Genomic DNA, 23,331 nt, shown 5'->3' on the forward strand with positions numbered 1-23,331 from the left:
TGACTCTCATTCATATTCCCATTCACCCGGTTCAATGTAAAAGCGATAGGTTTAGGCTACTACATAAATCTCAAAATCTGATCATGAGGTTGCTACAACCCAATTTATGAATGAAAGTTTACAACGTAGGTGCACATATGACGAGAGACAAATTTGAGCAGGGTGTTTCAGTAGGCTAAACTAGCTAGCTGCATTTGCTAGCTAAGTAAGTGAAACTGAAAGTGATCTCTCCATTTTGCTCTTGCATCTCCTTCATTTTGTAAGAAATTAATTTGTTCAAAACTCTTTGAGTCATTTACTCACCACATTGTATATAATGCAGTATAGCTGTTGCTCGTGCTTTCAGCACTAGATTAATTATCTGATCCTTTGATTGGATGGACAACAGTTCATGCTGCAAGAGCTCTGATAGGCTGGAGGATGTCCTCCGGAGGTTTTGTATTGATGTCAATGTACCCAAAGGAGGACGGAAGCTAGCTGTCCTCCGGCTACACCATGGTGCTACCTTACAGAGTGCTGTTGCGGCTACTGTAGACCTTCATCGGAAAATAGTGTGTTTTAATCAGCTATTTGGTAACGTGATTATATTTAGTATATTTTTATCTAAAAAGGATAACTTTTTAAATGTTTTACAATTGACCTTTTTATGAAATTCACTGAGGAGGATGATCCTCCCCTTCCTCCTCTGAGGAGCCACCACTGTGTGCCATACATATTGCAAATTAGCTGGGAAGAGATTTACGATGCCGATTCCACGGCACATGAACTGATACACAAAACGTTGCCGGAATCAAAACTTTTTCAATTGAAATGATAATACAAAATTATTGCAACCAGTAGAATGTTATATATATGGGGGATACAATCATCCCAGTGTAACAGGGTAGGCCTGTAACAGCGGTAGGCCTGGTCACCGACAACGATGAGACAGCCTTTAAGGAGGATGTCAGAGACCCGGCAGTGTGGTGCCAAGATAACAACCTCCCCCTAAATGTGATCAAGACAAAGGAGATGATTTGTGGACTACAGAGGAAAAAGGAGGACTAAGCATGCCCCCGTTTTCATCGATGGGACTGTAGAGGAGCAGGTTGAGAGCTTCAAGAACCTTGGTGTTCACATCACCAACAAACTATCATGGTCCTAACACGTCAAGACAGTCGTGAGGGTATGACAATGCCTATTCCCCATTTGGCATGGGTCCTCAGATCCTCAAAAAGTTATACAGCTGCACCATCGAGAGCACTGGTTGCATCACCACCTGGTATGGCAACTGCTCAGCCTCCGACCGCAAGGCACTGCTGATGGTAGTGCGTATGGCCCAGTACATCACTGGGGCCAAGCTTCTGCCATCCATGACCGCTATACCAGGCTATACCAGGCGGTGTCAGAGGAAGGCCCAAAACATTGCCAAAGACTCCAGCCACCCTAGTCATAGACTGTTTTCTCTGCTACCGCACGGCAAGTGGTCCTGGAGCGCCAAGTCTAGGTTCAAAAGGCTTCTTAACAGCTTCAACCTCATGAAGACTCATGAACAGCTAATCAAATGGGTACCCGGGCTATTTGCATTGCCCCCATCCCACCCTCCACTTTTACACAGCTGCTACTTTTACTTCAGTTTATTTTAGTAAATACTTTAACACTTTTTTTCTTAAAACTGCATTGTTGGTTAAGGGCTTGTAAGTAAGCATGTTGTATTCGGCACATGTGACAAATAACATTTGATTTGATTGGTGATTCCCCTTGCCACTTTATTGTTAAGCCAATGGGTTTTTGGTTTTAGTTTTGTCTTGCCTTCATCTACTCAACAAGACATCTTATTGGCTGGTTTGCGTGGCTTGCTTACGACGGAGGATGTTTAAGTTAGAATCGTCCCAGTGAACAAGAACCAAACCAGCCGTAAGTTGTTGTATTACAAAGCACTGTACGTTAAAAGTGATTTTTATACTCCTAAGTGATGATTTTAATATACAATGTATATCTATTTGTTTGTAAATGTTATTAGAACACCACATATATGATGCAGCATTTGTTTGTGCATATTTGTTATGCATTTTGTTGTAGTGAATTCCAGCTAATGCTAGTTAGCAACTTACTGTGTCTGGTGGGGGGGTTCGTATATTTTGTACAGTGCGTGAGTGCAGAGTTGGATGGTGAGCCGTGCATTGCATGACGTGCAATTTTGTGCTGTTTCTATCAGAATAAATCTCCATGACTGATGCTACAAGTTGTAGTCCTTGTCGATGATTGTACACAACGCAAGAAGAGTACTGTCACACAGATTTTACTATGAGAATCACAGAATCATTTGATCACTTGTTTTGGTAGTGCCCAAAGGTAGCTTGTTTTTGGCCGTAGATTCAGGAATGGATGAAGAATTGCAACATTTACCTGGAGCTAACTCTGCAAATAGCACTGGTGGGTGAACTGAAAAGCCACAGCACAGTTTAAAAACGGGAGCTGAGGCCTTACGTTGGGCAGCTTTAACCTGACCAGAAAACAGTTCAGTAGGAAGACAGGGATTTAGTTGTGCTGAGGAGAGCTTCAGTGATCTCTTCTGTAAGGAAGAGGGGGAAGAATGACCAGGGCAAGTGACGCAGAAGGAGAGGGGCTGTTGAAGTGACCATATTACCGCCACACTGGCAGTAATGAGTCATGACCGCAGTAAAATTCCACGTGACCGTTGAGTCCCGGTAATCTCATTTTGTGCACTCTGGACATGGCAGTATCCAACTTGCTAACTACCATAACGTCCTAATGGCCTGGTACTTCAGGGCTATATTGTCCCTCTATTGTCCCTCTAACCAAATTTAATATCAAATACTTATCATCAAAACAGTAGGCCAATCAACGAACCTCAGTGTGATGAACAATTTCAAGAAAGACGTTCAACAACCGTTTGAAACAGTGTAAAACATAGTTGTTGTGTATGTTGTTTCAAAGACTAACACAACAAAATGGATAGCCTTTCTAAGGTGATGATTAATTAAAATCACACATATGCATATTAGAGCTTATACATATGCATAGGCTTATGATCCCAAGCCCGACATTTAAAAAATATACAGCTGAAGTCAGAGGTTTACATACACCTTAGCCAAAAACATTTAAACTCAGTTATTCACAATTCCTAACATTTAATCCTAGTAAAAAATCCCTGTCTTAGGTCAGTTAGGATTACGACTTTATTTTAAAAAAGTGAAATGTCCGAATGATATTAGAGAGAACGCTTTATTTCAGCTTCTATTTCTTTCATCATATTCCCAGTGGGTCAGAAGATTACATACACTCAATTAGTATTTGGTAGCATTGCCTTTAAAATGTTTAACTTGGGTCAAACGTTTCAAGTAGCCTTCCACAAGCTCCCCACAATAAGTTGGGTGAATTTTGGCACATTCCTCCTGACAGAGCTGGTGTAACTGAGTCAGGTTGTAGGCCTCCTTGCTCGCACATGCTTTTTCAGTTCTGCCCACAAATTTCCTATGGGCTTGAAGTCAGGGCTTTGTGATGGCCACTCCAATACCATTACTTTTTTGTCCTTAAGCCATTTTGCCACAACATTGGAAGTATGTTTGGGGTCATTGTTCATTTGGAAAACCCATTTGCGACCAAGCTTAAACTTCCTGACTGATGTCTTGAAATGTTGCTTCAATATATCCGCGTAATTTTCCTAGCTAATGATGCCATCTATTTAGTGAAGTGCACCAGTCCCTCCTGCAGCAAAGCACCCCCACAACATGATGCTGCCACCCCCGTGCTTCACGGTTGGGATGGTGTTCTTCACCTTGCAAGCATCACCTTTTTCCTCCAAACATAACGATGGTCATTATGGCCAAACAGTTCTATTTTTGTTTCATCAGACCAGAGGACATTTCTCCAAAAAGTACGATCTTTGTCCCCATGTGCGGCTGCAAACCATAGTCTTGGCTTTTTTTATGGTGGTTTGCAGCAGTGGCCTTTCAGGTTATGTCGATATAGGACTTGTTTTTCTGTGGATATTGATACTTTTGTACCTGTTTCCTCCAGCATCTTCACAAGGTCCTTTGCTGTTGTTCTGGGATTGATTTGCACTTTTTGCACCACAGTACGTTCATCTCTAGGAGACAGAACGTGTCTCCTTCCTGAGCGGTATGGCGGCTGCGTGGTCCCATGGTGTTTATACTTGCATACTATTGTTTGTTCAGATGAACGTGGTACCTTCAGGCATTTGGAAATTGCTCCCAAGGATGAACCTGCAATATTTTGTCTGAGATCTTGGCTGATTTCTTTTGATTTTCCTATGATGTCAAGCAAACAGGCACCGAGTTTGAAGGTAGGAATTGAAATACATCCACAGGTACACCTCCAATTGACTTATACAATGTCAATTAGCCTATCAGAAGCTTCTAACGCCATGATATCATTTATTGGAATTTTCCAAGCTGTTTATTGGCACAGTCAACTTAGTGTATGTAAACTTCTGACCCATTGGAATTGTGGTACAGTGAATTCTAATTTAAATAATCTGTCTGTAAACAGTTGTTGTAAAAATTACGTGTGTCATGCACAAAGTAGATGTCCTAACCGACTTGCCAAATCTATAGTTTGTTAACAAGACATTTTTTTAGTGGCTGAAAATGAGTTTTTCCTACCTACGTGTATGTAAACTTCCGACTTCAACTGTTATATATTATGATTGTGCCGTTATACAATACATAACCTACTGCATATTACGCATGGCAGAAAAAAAATAAAACAAAACTGATTTGGTACATTATTGATCTAGTGGCTAGCCTATACTCCAAAGCTAAACAAATTAGAATAATTGCCTTTCAGTGTAGACTGCATTATTATGCATACTGCATGGACTGGTTACCTTATGCTACGCTCCAAAATGTCTATCCATCATTCTGGGAGAGAATGTATATCCTTAGGCGATACTGTTGGTTCATTGATTGTGCTTACAGTTAGCCTAAAGTAAGTGAATTTGTATTTGATTTTGAAGAGCCTAGTAATAATATTTTTTATATTTTCATTATTAATTGAGTGACACATTACCTTCAGCTATACAGAATATCTCACCACCATGCATTTCCATCTCCCCTCTCTCTCCTTTATTCCTTTCTTGAGCTCGCAGATGTTGGAACAGTGCTGCGAGGACTTGCTTCCATTCAGCTACAAGAGCATTAGTGAGGCCAGGTACTGATGTTGGGTGTTTAGGCCTGGCTCGCAGTCGGAGTTCCAATTCATCCCAAATGTGCTCGATGGGGTTGAGGTCAGGGCTCCAACAAACCCTTTCTGTATGGACCTTGCTTTGTGCACGGTGGCATTGTCATGCTGAAACAGGAAAGAGCCTTCTCAAAACTGTTGCCACAAAGTTGGAAGCACAGAATCGTCTAGAATGTCATTGTATGCTGTAGCGTTAACATTTCCCTTCACCGGAACTAAGGGGCCTAGCCTGAACCATGAAAAACAGACCCAGACCATTATTCCTCATCCACCAAACTTTACAGTTGTCACTATGCATTCGGGTAGATAGCGTTCTTCTGGAAACCGCCAAATCCAGATTCGTCCATCAGACTGCCAGATGGGAAGCGTGATTCCTCACTCCAGAGAACGTGGTTTCACTGCTCCAGAGTCCAATGGTGTCAAGGTTTACACCACTCCAGCCAACCCTTGGCATTGTACATAGTGATCTTGGTCTTGTGTCTGGCTGCTCGGACATGGAAACGAATTTCATGAAGCTCCCGTTGAACAGTTCTTGTGCTGACGTTGCTTCCAGAGGCAGTTTAGAACTCGGTAGTGAGTGTTGCAATTGAGGACAGACAATTTTTAAGTGCTCCGCGCTTCAGCACTCGGCGGTCCTGTTCTGTGAGCTTGTGTGGCCTACCACTTTGCGGCTGAGTCGTTGTTGCTCCTAGACAATAACAGCACTTACAGAGGGGCAGCTCTAGCAGGGCAGAAATTTTACGAACTGACTTGTTGGAATTGTGGCATCCGATGATGCCGCCACGTTGACAGTCACAGAGCTCTTCAGTAAGGCCCTTCTACTGCCAATGTTTGTCTATGGAGATTGCATTGCTGTGTGCTCGATTTTATACACATGTCAGCAACGGGTGTTTCTGAAATAGCTGAATCCAGGGTGTCCACATACTTTTGCATATATAGTGTATGTTTCATTGCGAAAACATGTTAGAATTGATGTTCCCAAACTGATTTCACTTGGTTTCCCAAATTAAGCACTGGGTAGCTGCAGGAACAAGGTTTGAGAGTCCATGGCATATAGAGTCTGTGCGGAATATCACCTGTTGGGCAGCGAGCGCATGCTCCTGAAACAGTGGTTGATGCGTGGAGGGAAATAAGTGTTCTTCAATGTATATTTATTTCTCAGCTTCTCATATTAAGCACATGCTCTGCTATAAAACCAAAGTAGCCTGCAAAACGGACTGCCAGGAAAGCGTGGGGCCTCCATTCGCTATTCGAGTGCATACAGATGACTTATTATTTTCCCATGCCCCTGTTCCTGCCAATTTGATAATGGGCCATTCTAAATCAAAACTAATTTGACATATTAGTAAAGACAAGATTATATTGAGAATAGTCTGATGGTTAAAAATATGATCACTTGATGAGAGAACAGCTGTGTAGCCTGAGGCAAGAAACAGAGCGCAGGGTTTTTGTTGCTACTTTCTCAAATCATCAATAGCCTATAGTTGGACCATGAAGCCCATATATGTTTTGATTTCTAAGACATTCTAAGATTTGTCTAATTTACAACTTAAGTTGCCAAGTAACTCTAAATCTAGTTTAAACAGTAGGACCTGTTTCAAATTTAGACGTGCCTCTACACCTGCATTGCTTGTTGTTTGGGCTTTTAGGCTGGGTTTCTGTACAGCACTTTGTGACATCAGCTGATGTAAGAAGGGCTTTATAAATACATTTGATTGACTTCATATGAGCACTCGCTCTGTAACAGGAAAATATCCTATCTATTTTATTCAGCTAAGTTCAATTATATTCTTCTTACTATAACATCAGATAAAATGAAGGCACAGGACTAAGCATAACTTGCCAGCTAAATGAACAAGCCTACAGACTAAGGAATGGAGCATAGCCAGATAACATAGGTCTACAGTAGGCCAACTCATATTCTGTTCTTCTGAAATCCATTTTCTTCAAATCATGTTTCTTTAGACCTGACTAAAATAAATAATGGATTTATTGTGATGGTGTATATTAAATTGATTCATTAGACTTTTTTAACTGTAGATGTTCCAAAGAGCTTGCTTTTGTGGAGGCCTGGAGATGCTAAATGTGTTTATGTTCGTTAAAAAAAGACTGGCAGTCTTTTGCATGGCAATAACCGGCTGACAAAATGTCATGAACGCCACAGCCCTGGGCTCACCTCATTTGCCACCTGTTTGTCTCCAACAGACGTCGTGTGATTGGTTCTTCGACCAGTCTGTGATCCACTGAACAAATCTCATTGTGAGACATCGAAACTGGTGTTTCAAAAAGAACCAAAACTTCCCTGAAATCCTTCTCATACTGAGCGGTTTCTCTATTATCTGGAGTGAGACTGAGGAAAACATTATGTACTGTTTTGTAAGTAATTCGACCAACCACAGTGACAGACAGTGGAATTTATGTTTGGCAGCTGGTATGGCCTGTTTTAGTATCATCTTACATCTTGAAACAACTAGACAGGACAAAGTAATGTGAAGAACCCCTTCTTTCCATAAAAGTAAGGCATTTTCTTTAGTAGTTGTGTATACAGCGTCAATTAATACAATTAATTGTCACTTAAAGCAACAAAAACCATGAAAAAGGTCTGAATTCCTGTGTGAACCCGAGGCAGTAGGGGTAACTTACTACAGTAATTAACATTGTCCTTAAAGGTGTGTATCAGCAGTTTTCATAGACATGAATATCCTCAGAGAACTATCTCCCTGAGACTCATGCATACCATCAGATTACCATTAAGTGACTCCATTGTATTGTCCTGAAAACAAACAAATCCCACCACACACAGCAATAAATACTTTACCCTTTGAGAATGAGTCTGTCAAGTGCAAAGTTAATTTGCATCTGTATATGCCACCAAAACAACTCTCTTCCACCCACCTCCACCACGTCCATTGTGAACCCATCAGATAGAGGCTGACAGAAGCACAAGTCTGGACGCTATTCAGAGGAGATGGATCCTGTGCATTGTGAGCATCAGATAGCCCCTTGTCAGGGTTAGTATTGATCCAATGCTCCACTGCTCCATTGTGAGAGCAGCAGCTGCTTCTGCTGCCTTTTAGATAAGCTTGTGGGAAAATGAAATTATCTTGAATATAAATAAACTTTCAAGTGTTCCTACACGAAAACGTTCACTTTATGCAACACTCCATTGCTTTGGAATAAAAACGCTGTCGTTGTCTCCCTCCTGAACACGAAAGCAACAAATAAATAGTAGCATTCAACTTCAGGTGCTGGAAATCATGTAGTGAGAAACAGCTTTATAGATTTTTTATTCTAACTATCAGAGGTAGAAATACTTTGTTACTGTACTTAAGTACTTTTTAGGGTATCTGTACTTTGCTATTTCTATCGACTTTTACTTGACTACATTTAAAAAATGTAAAAGTATACTTTTACTCCGGTACATTTCCCCTGATAACTTCATTACCCACTACAAAATCAAATCAATCTGAATCTGAAGATGCAAGCAACGTCGGCTAGTCTGCGCGCTGATGGGTGAACTTGTTTTGATATGCAGCAGGCGACGACATGCAAGCAGAGCTGAGCCAATCCTCATATGCTTGGGAAAATCCAAGGGTCCTAAAGTGTAAACCACACCCACCCGGAGCCTGTCACCTGCAAAACGATCATCCACTCAATCGCACAATCATGTCCGACATCGCTCTACCATCACCCACTGATGAGGACAAACACCCTTGGCTGTATCTAAAATAAATGTTTTATTTTCTCGGAATGAAGAAATGTTTACCAAAAATTCAGGAAATATTAGCGTTCAAGAACTCGCCATAGAATCTAAAAAAACACATATAGGTAAGCCTACTGTTAGCTTGCTAGCTAGCTAAAATAACGTTAGCATACTAGCTAACATTAGCTAACCTAGCTAACTAGCCCACATTTGCTAATGCAACAAGCAGTGTTAGTTGATGCTAGCTAATCTTATACCTAAATAGTTTAATAACTACCTAACCTAAAATGTGCCCAGATTCGGGAGCTTTGTTAATTAACACAATCTAACTAAACTGACGTGAGCTAACTAGTAGTTTACGAATTTGGAAATCGGATACTCAGTTTACTCAGATTGCTTTAGCAAACAAAGCTTCCGAATCTGCACACATTTTTGTCAGCTAATGTTAGTCTAGCCAAATAATTTTTTCTCTAAACACACCTGGGCAAGCTAGCTAACTAACATTAGGTTTTGAATTTTAGCTAACACCTAATAGTTTAGCTAGTTAGCTAGCCATTTTATTCCTTGTGTTCGTTGATACAGTTGTTCTTCTTACCTAGCTAATTACTGTAGACTTAAGGTATTGACGTAACCTACTAGCTAGATCAATTAACATAGTTTTTTCTCGTTGTAATATTAAATGGTGGTCACAATCTCTCACTTAAATAACATTGTTCATTGCTTTAAAATTAGGATCCTATCCTTTAAGTATTTGGTGATGGTAGTTATCTATCATTTTTACACACTCCCAGGAATGTCATAAACTATGGATAATTAGCTTCCCTACAGAAAATACACAAAACTTCACACATCTAGATAGGGGGAGGGGAGGGGGGGCAGACATAGCAGGGGTTCAAACTGTAGAACCCAGTTCCTACATTTGAATATAAAAATGGATTTTATCAAATAAAAAAATGCTACATTTTATCTCTGGGACCCCCAGGATGACAAATCAGAGCAAGATTACTGAATGTAAGTACATTATTTACCTTCAGAGGTGAATGTATCAAACCAGTTCAGTGATGACAGTTTTTTGTTGTTGTGCACTCTCCTCAAACAATAGCATGGCATTTTTCACTGTAATAACTACCGTAAATTGGACAGTGCAGTTAGATTAACAAGAATGTAAGCTTTCTGCCCATATAAGACATGTCTATGCCCTGGGAAATTGTCTTGTTACTTACAACATCATGCTAATTAAATTATTGCATGTTAGCTCAACCGTCCCAAGGAGGGTACACCGATCCCGTAAAGGTATTAAGATGTATGGAGAACTGACAGCAAACACACTGAAGAGAAAACATGCCCCTGAGACACCCTCCACCATCAAGCAGTGCACATTACTGAAGACAGTAAAAAAATCCATTGACAAAGCTGTGGTGAAATATGTGGTCCAAGGACTTCAACCATTCGCTGTTGTAGAACAAGAAGCATTCAGAGAGTTTGTGCAGGATCTGCAGCCTAACTCAAAGATTTCCCACACTGTGCTCCAGGATTGATGAAGCTTCCAAGGAAATTAATAAGAAGGTAACTGAGGCCATGAGAGGACTTGACTACCTTGCCACCACCACCGACTGCTGGTCTGCAAGAAGACAGAGCTTCATTGGTGTTACAGCACATTGGATAGACCCTGACCGTCTCAACAGACACTCTGCAGCCCTGGCCTGTAAACGATTGGGAGGCTCGCACACCTAAGATTGTAAAACCACAACAGACAATGGCTCTAACTTCTTGAGAGCTTTCCAAGTTTTTGAAGAAGATGATAACAACGAGGCAGTCAAAGTAGTGGAAGGAGGATGTGAAGCAGCTCAGCCAGGATCAGGACGATGGTGAAGAGGAATAACAGGAGATTGAAGAAGTGGAGTTTGTTGGTTTTGAGTAACAGCTGCCGAAGCACTAGCGTTGTGCTTGCCACCTACTCAACTTAGTATCTACAGTCGATGCCCTGAAAGCAACATCCAGTGGGGCCTCCTGTTCAACATTTGGCAAGTGCCAAGCACTTTTGAACAAGTGCGGGAGATCCAAACTTGCTGCCGAAACCATTTAAGATACTTGTGACCGCCAGCTGCTGCGCCCGAATGCTACAATGTGGAACTCCTGGTTCATGGCTGTAGAAAGACTCCTGAGGATCGTCAAAGACAAAGGAGAGGCAGCCGTCAGAGTTTCAATCCAGCTGATCTTGCCTTCCTCACATAGTATGCTGCCACCATGAGCCCAGTGGCAAAGGCCAACAACATCCTGCTGGCTGAAACCAATGTCCAGATGCGGTGGCTACTTCCAACTACCAACCTGCAGATCACAAAACTTGACCGAATCAAGTTGTCCCTGAGGTACTGTAAGCCTTTGGTGGATGTGTTACAACTGGGACTGAAGAGGCACTTCAGCCACGTTTCAAGACCTTGAGCTGATTGCAGCTGCAATCCTTCTCCCCAAATTCACAACAGACGACGCCACCACCAGAATGGATAAGATAAAATGTGGTTAATTATCAATATTTTATTATTCATAAACAACTTTGTATGGTGTACATTTTGACACTTCCATAGATTTGAGAATCACCCATTTAAACTACAATAATGACTTTGTGGTTCAGTCCAATTTTTATTTAGCCTTTTATTTAACTAGGCAAGTCAGTTAAGAACAAATTCTTATTTTCAATGACGGCCTAGGAAGAGTGGGTTAACTGCCTTGTTCAGGGGCAGAACAACAGATTTTTTTTAACCTTGTCATCTCAGTGATTTGATCTTGCAACCTTTTGGGTATTAGTCCAACGCTCTAACCAGTAGACTACCTGCCAACCCAATGGGCCACCCCAAGTTTACTTAGCCCCGTTGCTCGATTTATATAGATGGGGGGGGGGGGGTTTATGTAGACTCGCAAAAAAACATAACTGCATGATTTATATTGTCATCTCCCTTGTATTTCAGGAATAGACTACATCAAGGACCACATGGAAGAACCCTTGCTGCAGCTAGGTGATGGCACCAGTTCATCAGATAAGGAGGACTTCTTCTCTGCCATGACGAGGTCTCAAGCACAAGAAAGATCCAAACAGCTGGACCTGGCCTGTTCAGCTGATCATATGGAGTTGCTCGAGTCCTTCCCAGCAGCCTGTAAGCTGTCTCTGTGGCTGAACACGCCCTTACCTGCCTCAGCTGCCTGTGAAAGGCTGTTCAGTATTGCAGGACTTGTTTTCCGCCCAAGGAGAGCAAGGCTGTATTCCAGAAACCAGCTTTTACTGAAGATGATTCGCAAATTCTTCAACTTCAATTAAAGACAGCTTAATGCTAGCAAGCCCAAGGACAAGGATGCCTTATGTGTTTTGTTAATTTATGTTTACAATTCACAAGTTATAGGTGTCCTTGTTACAAAGGTATGACCTGACAGACTTCTTTCTAATGCAGTTACATCAGTGGTGAGCTCATATCTACATTTTTTAAAACATTTCTATAGGATGTTTTTTCTAAAGCAAAGTGACTGTAATTGCTTACATTTACTGGCTATATTCCTTAATTAAGGCATAATTTGATTTTGTCTGTAAGAGATGTATGTTCAAGTGTTGCCTATTTGAGAATCCACATTCTTTTTTTTTTATCTGAGCACTTCTTGCATCCGTAAGACTGTTACCATTCAGAAAAACTCAAGTTCAAACCAAATAAAAGGTTTGGCTGTTTTGCTTTATAGATTTACCGCTCTTACTTTTCATACTTTTCCTTTTTCTACTTAAGCACATTTAATTTCAGGAACTTTAAGACATTTACTCAAGTCGTATTCTAATGGGTGACTTTCACTTTTACTTCAGTCTTTTTCCAGTAAGGTGTCTTTACTTTTACTCAAGTATGGCTTTTGGGTATTTTTTCCACCACTGCTAACAATTACCCATGCCCTTTTATTTCTATTCCAATTTATATCATCAATGAAAAGTAATAATTCTTATGGGTAAATGATGTATACCTGTCCTTTCCTTATAGGTTCACTGATCATTATGGTATGTGTCACTGTTACTGGGTAAGTCACCACCTCCGGGTCTACCTGCCTATGGTATCTCACTGAGCCATGAATGGCGCTGAGACCCTCCCAGGGATGAGTCATAGCCCCTGCCTGGGCTGACACCAGCACCTCATTCACAGCCAATAATGAGACATGCTAATGAGAAGGCTGGCCGCCCTACATGCTAGCCATTATGCAGTGCTGTGATTCATGCTCTGTTCTGTAGGAAACCATCATCAGGCCTGGTGCATTGTGGGTCCAGAGATTAACTCCATGATGAAGTCTTTCTATAGTATCAGGGTGATTATATTTGATCTATGTCTCTCATTCTTCGGCCTTGTGGTGAAGGAAATCAGAGAGGAACTGCTTATGGTGTGCATGTGAATGGATTCAATATTGGCTTCATGCAATGTAAAATACATGTGGTCTACTTGATTTAATATTGAACATGTTATATTGAAAACCTTGTTTTAGTATGGGTTTTCACCAGGGGCACAACTTTTACTGGGGACGGGGGATCATGTCCCCTCCACATTTTGAAATTGCCCCCCCCCCCCCCCCCCCCCCCCACACACACACCCCCCACACACACCCACACCCACACCCCCCACACCCACACCCACAGTTTTATCATTGCAATATGATACAAAAAGAGGCAACATGCGGACCATGCGGATGCCTCAGAGCAGTCAGGTAGGCTGTTTGGAGTGTTCAGCTGGCTGGATTTAGGACTGCTCAGACACCATAGAGTGAGCTGACAGGCTGGGTGAAGGCAAAGCTTCTGGAAGGCTGGCTGAAGCAGCAAGGGAGAGTTGAGCATAGTTCAGTGTGTATGTGTTGCGCTTGTTCACTGAGATGTAAAAGCAAGCAGAGCATAAACTGGCTGCTATTTAGTTGCCTGATGTAGCTGGAAAAGTAACTGCTGTTTATCTTAACAGAAAAAAACAAAACTAGTGTTTATTCGCAGTGCTGAACTAGTATTGTAACTGGCATGTAACGTTACCTAATGTTTCATACCCTCTAGACTGAAGTGAATGAATAAGCTTTGCTAGCTAGCAGCTACCACAGCCAGGTCTGCTCTAGCCTCTAGTTATCTGTGGGATAGCGATATGAGGTGGCTATTATTACTATCTAACAGCTGTTGTTTGTATGGAAATGTTTTGTAGCCTTTGTTTGGTCCAGTTTCAGAAGTAAATTAACTTGGCTAGTTTTCGCCAGTTGATGTACCGTTAGAGAGAGCTGGCCAAAAATTGGCTAATGTTAGCTATTATTTTTGCCTCAATCACACTAGACCTGAATCATTGATGAAACCATCGGCCAAACAATTGAATATTTATATTCTGACTAGTTTTCAGTGCAATGTGGGTTTTATTAGTCAGTATGGCAATGTAACATTATTGATCTGTCAGTTTCCATAACTAATTCCCTACTTTTCACACGGACACAGTAATAAACAGCTCAATTGTTACAGGCTTCACTGTCATGGTGCATAGTAGAGGTCTGGGCCAGACCGATTTCTTCATCCCGCCCACACCAGCTGGTTTTCTGTCCGACTACCACCCTCTGCCGCAAGAACTGGTTCTAAACCCAACCACAGTCCCACAATGTTATTCTAGGCGTATGTGACGCAGCTCACTTGCCAGCCATGGTCCCGGCAATTCTGCGCTTCTCCGCCCATGCATAGGCTATACAGTACCCTACTCTATTTTATTGAGACCATATGCGCACCTGATCTCGCTGGTATGGCTATTGAACTGGAAGCCGCAAAAGTGATGACAGCGACACTTCCTACATTTTGCATAGGCCTATAGGATATAGCCAACCTTTTAGGAGGATGATTTGCAGGCAAATAAATAAATTAGTAATCAATACTTATTGAAAGTGAAAATGCTCAACGTTTGCTCACCACAGTAGCCTAACCTATGTGCGCAATGTGCTTTTTCCTTTCCAATGATGATAAAATGTTTTGATTGTACTTCAACTCACGTTGCTTGAGCGCCCTCCTCTTCTTTCCATGATCAATATTTATTTGCAGACACTAGTATACTACAATCTAATCATGTTTAAGTTAATTTAATATTCAAGTTAACTGCCACGTGATTCTCCGCCCAAATATGTGCTTTTAAAACAATGGGTAGGCTAACGCATACAAAGCAGAAAGAGGACCGTTTCCAAATCATCTGGAACGCATTTTGTTGTGTTACAGCCTGAAAAAATTGTTTTCAATCACCCATGTACACACAATACCCCATCATGACAAGGTGAAAACATGTTTTTAGAAATGTTTGCAAATGTTTTGAAAATTAAATACACAAATATATCATTCACACCGCTGATATGTTAGAATCACCTTGGCAGCAGTCTTTGGATTGTACAATATTTACAATAATACTTTCCAAAATGTTCAAGCTCTGTCAAATTGGTTTTGATCATTGCTAGACAACCATTTTCAAGTCTTGCCATAGTGGAGTAACTACAATGTTGTTTATCCATCCTCAGTTTTCATTAAACTCTGTAACGGTTTTAAAAAGTTACCAATGGCCTTATAGTGAAATCATCTGAGAGGTTTCCTTCCTCTCCAGCAACTGAGTAAGGAAGGATGCCTGTTGTTGTGACTGGGTATATTGATACAGTATCCAAAGTGTAATTAATAACTTCACCACGCTCAAAGGGATATTCAATGTCTGCTTTTTTTACCATCTACCAATGGGGGCCCTTCTTTGCGAGGCAATGGAAAATCTCCCTGGTCTTTGTGGTTGAATCTGTGGTTGAAATTCACTGCTCGACAGAGTGACCTTACAGACAAAATGTGGAAAAACAGGGTGGTCATGATAAAGCATCTCTCTATCCCTCTCTCTCTCTCTCTCTCTCAGTGGTGACACTTTATGAGTTCCAGCTAAGGGAAAGGTGCGGGTGGGGGAGGGTTTCAAAAGGGTAAGTGATTGCCCTCTAGGGGGCGAGGGGAAAAAAACAGGCCCAAACCTCCAATAGCACTGCTGGCTGCCACCCAGAGCACGACAACGGGGGTGCAGTCTGATCTGAACACTAGCAGGGAGGGAGACCTACGCTGTACTGCTGCCTCCTGACACAGCAAACTCAACAAGGAGAGAGGAACTATTAGCACATCGTTACAACACTATATATAGACATAATGACATTTTAAATGTCTTTATTATTTTGGAACTTCTGTGAGTGTAATCTTTACCGTAGATTTGTATGGTTTATTTCACTTTTGTTTATTATCTACTTCACTTTCTTTGGCAATGTTAACATATTTCCCATGCCAATAAAGCCCTTAAATTGAAATTGAATTGAGAGGGAGACCAGACGTTGCATGGTGGCGGAGCAGGGTGTTTAGTACATGCATGCACCTAGACGGGCGTCAGGCCATGTCAACATTATGCTAAAAAGCAATAGCATCAACAGGACGCTCTTTATAATATATTAGATACAGTTGGTTGATTGAAATATTATCTTACTTTTTTTGAGTGGTTATAAATGGATTAATATTATACTACTAAACATTGTTTAAAAAATTATTATTATTATAAAATCAACAAAATGTACATTGCTCATCATAGTGTGAATTATTAGAGCATTATTAGAGCAAATTATCCTAAAAACAGGTGAACTAATTAGATTTTTAAACGTATTTATTCAACAGCTGCATGCGATTAACAAGGCCTGAAAACGTGTGATTCTGTTGTTGCCATTTAGCCTAATAACTTTGAATTACTCTAAAGGCTACTGAGGTCCATACGCCACTGGCGATACAATGTATCCAGTTCGCGCGCTGCAACAGTGTCCAAGCGCCACCTTCAGTGTATCCAATTTAGGCGAAAAAAGAAACATCAACTGTAAACTGATACATTTTCTAGGCGCGTGAGTCAGATACATTATTACTGGGCTACTGTGCGTATCTCCAACTCTTTCCATGCTGACAATCTGACTGCATTTCTTTCAGCACGACTAAAATCATAAATGGAGAGAGTTTTACAATTTGCGCTCCTCATTGGTTGTTCATGTTCCGGGCACTGTGAGTTAAGTGTATGTTTAATATGCATGTCTCGCGCAGCATGGGTCCAGACACCCCTACAACACTACCTACCTCCAAATCCCACCTCCAATGGGAGCTAGGAAGGGCGGTCTAAAGGGTTAAGGGACTGTATGGACTCTGTGGGGCGGAGTGGAGGGGACGTGATTGGACACTTATCAATGACGTAATGGACATGAAAAACCCAATAACTAGTTAAGAAGGCAGTTTGTAAATCTGGAAAAGAGAACCGAGTTTGAGACATAGAGGACGTGGACGCGTTGGTGAAGCGAATACAAAGACTTGGCAGTGGGCTGTTAGATACTGCAACGTCTGGGGGAAGATAACTTTAAAAAGAGACCATGGTGCAGCACACCGACAACAGCGAGACGGAGGGTAGCATGTCCAGGGAGGCTACAGATTCAGAGGAGAGCGAATTTATGGCTTGCAGCCCCGTGCCGATAAACCCAGACTGGTGCAAGACAGCAACCGGTCATATAAAGAGACCTATGAATGCATTTATGGTTTGGTCTAAAATTGAAAGGAGAAAGATCATGGAGCAGTCTCCGGACATGCATAACGCAGAGATTTCCAAAAGGCTGGGAAAGAGATGGAAGATGCTAAAGGACAGTGAAAAGATTCCCTTCATCAGGGAAGCAGAGAGACTCAGGTTAAAACACATGGCTGATTATCCCGATTACAAGTATAGACCCAAGAAAAAGCCAAAGCTCGACAGTTCAAAACCATCAGCACCATTTCCAGAGAAATCTAGCAGCAAAATGGCAAAGACTCCCGGTAAGAAATGCTCAAAAATAAAGGCTAAGACCCAATCTAAATCGTCTCACAGCTACGGAGATGACCGTGTTTTCCCCAAAATTACAAAAACGGTTAAAACTGAACTCACAGATGATGATGACGCTGATGAATACGAGGAGGCCTATGGTATGCGGATTAAACAGGAGGACGAGGAGCAGATGAGGCTGTATAATGTAGCAAAAGTTCCCGCGAGCCCAACTTTGAGCTCCTCGGCTGAGTCCGAGGGGACCAGCATGTACGAAGAAGTACGGAATGCGGCACCGAACAGACTGTTTTACAATTTCAAAAACATTACCAAGCAGAGCACAATGTACCCTGCTTCCGTCTCACCAGCATCTTCTAGGTCAGTTTCAACATCTTCCAGTTCCAGCGAGGACGCGGACGACTTGCTTTTTGACTTCAGTTTAAATTTCGCCCCCAGCGCTCACGGGCAGGAGCTGGGAAACACGAATTCAGGAAATCTTTCCCTCTCTCTTGTGGATAAAGATTTGGACTCTTTCAGCGAGGGCAGTCTGGGCTCTCACTTTGAATTCCCAGACTATTGCACACCAGAGCTCAGTGAAATGATAGCAGGGGACTGGTTGGAGGCGAACTTTTCTGACTTGGTGTTCACATACTAAATGTAAAGTATCCGAGTAGTAACAGAGAATGATAAATGAAATGATGTCCTGTTCAAGTTGTTCCTATAGCCCTGCCTCCTCTGTGGTTTCTAGGGGTCCGGGGGAGGAGACGAGGTGAGGTTTGAGGAATTAGATGCTTATGAAGCTGGTAGCCTACTGTAGCAAAAAAAAAAAGTCTGCAGACGTTTTTCTGGCAGCATGACAGGGTTTTATGGATTTTTCTGTAGGTCTACAATTACTATTAAACTAAAACGGACCGCAAAGGGAAACATCTGTGAACTTCTATGCATCTTATCCTCTTAAAACTGCAGGGAGCTGAACACGTAGGACTGTGGACTGACCTAAAGAAAATCTGTGAACTGACATCGTTCAGGATGTTACTTTTGCAACGGTTTTATGTCATTTCTATATGCCGCAGACGTTTTTTTTTTTGTAACTGATTCCGTTTACCTCCTGATTTGAAATTAAGCAGCCTAAACCTCTTCAGAATACAGATGTGGAGGAAACATTTTGATACATAACAGACCTCATCTTTTTAAAAGAAAAGTAAGATATTTTCAGGCATATTTTTGTACAGTTAAAAGGGAATGTTCTTACTGTGCTTTCAGTGAGTTTCAGGCACTTCTTCCCTTTATCATTTGTTTTCGCATGCAAGGAAGTCCTGGTTTTAAGGATTAAGTTAAATTAAAACTTGCATCAAAATGCCTTGTGGATTTTAAGGTTTTGTACAGTTGTAGAGCAGATTTGTTCAGTATTTGTAGACGATACAATGGCATCACGGGGACAACATACCTCAGTGCTGGGACTAGTTTCAAGATTGTATATGTACTGTAATATAGTAAAGTTAGGAGTTTATGTATATCATACTCGTGATATGTGGATGGGTCCCAAATCGCAGGTGTGAAACTGGATTTTGGTATTTTTTATGGCACATACTGTTTTTCCCCCTCATTGTTTGTGCAATATATACTCTTAAAATACAGACCATCTGCATTTTTGTAGCAAGTGATGGAAAAACAGCCTTGTGCACTGTCAACATCATTATCTGTCATGATGCGGAAGTCTGCCTTGACAGAAAATGAATAAATCAGCTGGAACTGATACATAATGACTTAATATGGCCATGTGGTGTGATACATTTAAAAGACAAAACAAAGATACCAATTTGAATTTTATTTGACCCACTAGTTTACATATTGGGCATATCCAAAACATATCTCAACCAAGCTGTAAAACCCCAAACTTCTGGAAGGAAAAACTGCAAGTACTGCAAGTGGCATACTTTTATGTGGGTGGTCTGGCAAAAGTCAAACGAGCAAGCAAAAAAGAACATTCCATAGTCCTGTTTCATGAAATGAAACTTTTTTTATTTGAAACTGAAGACTGCCTTCTTTTCTTAAACATTAACCATAAACCTGTATTTATGTTTCTTGCACTTCAGAAAGATATTGTTTATTTTTTATGTGGGTCTTACATATGAAGTCTGTTTGAATACAATGTTTGGAACATGACCTAATTATATGCCGGGAAAATGTTAAAAGGTTCATGGCAGTAGTTATTTCACGTTCCAAGTGTGAATCTCTCTTTGACTCATCTTTTAATAAACAAGTACATACCACCATCAACTGTCCTTTCAGTTTGTGAATAATGCATTTATGTAGCACGTGCTACTTTGTTGATCGTGAGATGGTGTCATGACAGAAGATGTTAGATGCGTATTTTTGTCAGAACAGACCGCTTTGTTGCCATAGAACACATATAAATTATATTGCATGGGAACAACAACAATATTGCTTAGTATATACATATTGCATAGGAATAGTAAATGATGAGTACATAACAACATTGCATATTGGCCAAACTCAACTGAAAGGGATTCAAACTGTAAAATAGCATTGAATAAAACAAACAGGTATTCATACAAACTACAGTCTTGAAATATGTTGCAATCTACATTGAGTGTACAAAACAGTAGGAACACCTTCCCAATATTCATTTTCACCCCCTTTTTGCCATCAGAACAGCCTCAATTCGTCAGGGCATGGCCTCTACAAGGTGTAGAAAGCATTCCACAGGGATGCTGGCCCATGTTGATTCCAATGCTTCCCACAGTTGTGACAAGTTGGCTGGATGTCCCTTGGGTGGTCAATTCTTGATACACACGGGAAACAGTTGAGCGTGAATAACCCAGCAGCATTGCAGTTCTTGACACACTCAAACCGGTGCGCCTGACACCTACTACCATAGTCCGCTCAAAGGCTGTTACATTTGTCTTGTCCATTCACCCATTCACAATCCATGTCTCAATTGTCTCAAGCCTTAAAAATCCTTCTTTAAATCTGTCACCTCCCCTTCATCTACACTGATTGAAGTGGATATAACATGTGAAATAATGAGTGATCATAGCTGGATTCACCTAGTTTGTTGTCATGTCATGTCATGGAAATACTCTTTTGAACACTCAGTATATATGTTCTTCCTAACCCAGTTCTCCTGTTACTTGCATACTGTGCCTATAAGGACACCGTAGCTTTAAGAAATTGAAAATCAGTCTCCAGCAAACTGAGCAATGTGATTGGGGAGATTGCCCCTCCTCTTAGAATGGTGTTGGTAACCAGAGAAGGCCCTCTCAGCATATGTGCCTTCCTAGTGCCTACTGGCCAGTTTGCTCCCACTCAATGCCTGATTCAGAGTTCCCCATCTGAGCTAAAAGACAACACCTCAGTCCTAGAATAGAAATGATTACATTCCAAGAGGTAAGCGAATAGAACGCGCTCCACTGCGTGCATCCATTCAACAGCGGTTTATCACTGCTGTTAACCGGGCAAACTGAAATATGTTCTAAAGCATTGACATGTACGTTATAAAAATGTCATGTTATCTTCACTCTTTCATTTTTTTGGAGCAAATATTGAAGCGAGAGGGATAGCGTCCTATCGGTTATTGATAGACCTATGTCAAATCTGAAATGGATTTATGTGTGTAATAACAACAGCATAAGCATCACTCTTGACTCTTGATCCTTAGGGGGAAAAGTAAGACTTTCAGAAATACACACGACTTGAAGGTTGAGCAGTATGATCAATAGCATACATGTAGAAATTATGTTGGTAGCAACAGAGGTTGAGAATAAAGTTCTCAATCAACTAAAAACCCACATGAAATATACTCTGTTGGATTACTTCAGTATAAACAAGAATGTACTGTAAAATACATGACATGATTGCTGTGTCGGTTGATGAATAGGGACCGTACATATACAGTGCCTTCAGAAAGCATTCCCTTGACTTATTCCACATTTTGATGTGTTGCAGCCTGAATTCAAAATGGATTACATATAAGTGTCCTTACCCATCGACACACAATACCCCATAATCACGAAGTGAAAACATGATTTTAGAAATGTTTTGCAAACTTAATGAAAATGAAATACAGAAATATCTAATTTACTTAAAGCATTCACAACCCTGAGTCAATACATGTTAGAATCAACTTTGGCAGCGATTACAGCGCTAAGTCTTTCTGGGTAAGTCTCTAAGAGCTCTGCACACCTGGATTGTACAACATTTGCACATTATTATTTTTTTAAATTCTTCAAGCTCTGCTAAGTTGGTTGTTGAACATTGCTAGACTACCATTTTCATGTCTTGCTATTGGTTTTCAAGCTGATTTAGGTCAAAACTATAACTTTGTTACTCATGAACATTCCGTGCTGCCATGGTAAGCAACTCTAGTATATATTTGGCCTTGTGTTTTTGGTTATTTCCCTGCTGAAAGATGAATTTGTCTCCCAGTGTCTGTTGGAATACATACTGAACCAGGTTTTCTTCTAGGATTTTACCTGTGCTTACCTTTATTCCATTTATTTTTATCCTAAAAAATACTTCCTAGTCCTTGTCGATGACAAGCATACCCATAAGATGATGCAGCCACCACCGTGCTTGAAACTATGAATACTGGTACTCAGTCATGTGTTGTGTTGGATTTGCCACAAACATAGCACTTTGTATTCAGGACAAAGTTTTTAAAAAAGCCACATTTTTTGCAGTTTTACTTTAGTGCCTTATTGTGAACAGAATGCATGTTTTGGAATATTTTTTATTCTGTACAGGCTTCCTTCCTTTTCTCTATCATTTAGTTCACTATTGTGGAGTAACTACAATGTTGTTGAACCATCCTCAGTTCTCTCCTATCACAGCCATTAAATTCTGTAACTGTTTTTGTCACGTTCTGACCTCTATTTCCTTTGTTTTGTATTTATTTAGTATGGTCAGGGCGTGAGTTGGGTGGGCAGTCTATGTTTGTTTTTCTATGTTTTGGTTCAGTTCTATGTCTTCGGCCTAGTATGGTTCTCAATCAGAGGCAGGTGTCATTAGTTGTCTCTGATTGAGAATCATACTTAGGTAGCCTGGGTTTCACTGTTTGTTTGTGGGTGATTGTTCCTGTCACTGTGTGTTGTCACAGGATAGGCTGTATAGGTTTTCACGTTCCGTTTGTTGTTTTTGTAGAGTTAAGTTATTTCATGTATCGTTCAGTTTCCATTAATTAAAGAACATGAGTAACCACCACGCTGCGCTTTGGTCCGCTTCTTCTCCTCCTATAGACGAACACCGTTACAGAATCACCCACCACAACAGGACCAAGCGGTGTGGTAATGGGCAACGGAGAAAGCAGCAGCAGGAGCAGCGCGAGGAGGTATGGACATGGGAGGACGTTATGGACAGCAATGGCATGGGTTATACTACTTGGGAGGAGATCGACAGGTGGGCGGCGGACCCAGGGAGAGTGCCGGAGCCCGCCTGGGATTCGATGGAGCAGTGCGCTGAAGGCTATCAGAGAATGGAGTTGGCGAAGCAGGCACGGCGGCGCGGAAGGAAGCCCGAGAGGCAGCCCCAAAAATTTCTTGGGGGGGGGGCTAACAGGGA

At 41.2% G+C, this 23,331-nt stretch overlaps 1 protein-coding gene across 1 annotated transcript; it reads left to right on the forward strand.

Moving 5' to 3' along the window:
• Window positions 1–17,218: 17,218 nt before the first annotated feature.
• On the forward strand, window positions 17,219–20,031 carry LOC139383969 (SRY-box transcription factor 11a). The gene has a single exon (XM_071128594.1). The coding sequence runs from the start codon at window positions 17,333–17,335 to the stop codon at window positions 18,404–18,406; it is 1,074 nt and encodes a 357-aa protein (XP_070984695.1). The 5' UTR covers window positions 17,219–17,332; the 3' UTR covers window positions 18,407–20,031.
• The last annotated feature ends 3,300 nt before the right edge of the window (window positions 20,032–23,331 follow it).

This window comes from Oncorhynchus clarkii, chromosome 25 (genome assembly GCF_045791955.1).
Source record: "Oncorhynchus clarkii lewisi isolate Uvic-CL-2024 chromosome 25, UVic_Ocla_1.0, whole genome shotgun sequence".
In the NCBI taxonomy this organism is placed as follows: Eukaryota; Metazoa; Chordata; class Actinopteri; order Salmoniformes; family Salmonidae; genus Oncorhynchus; species Oncorhynchus clarkii.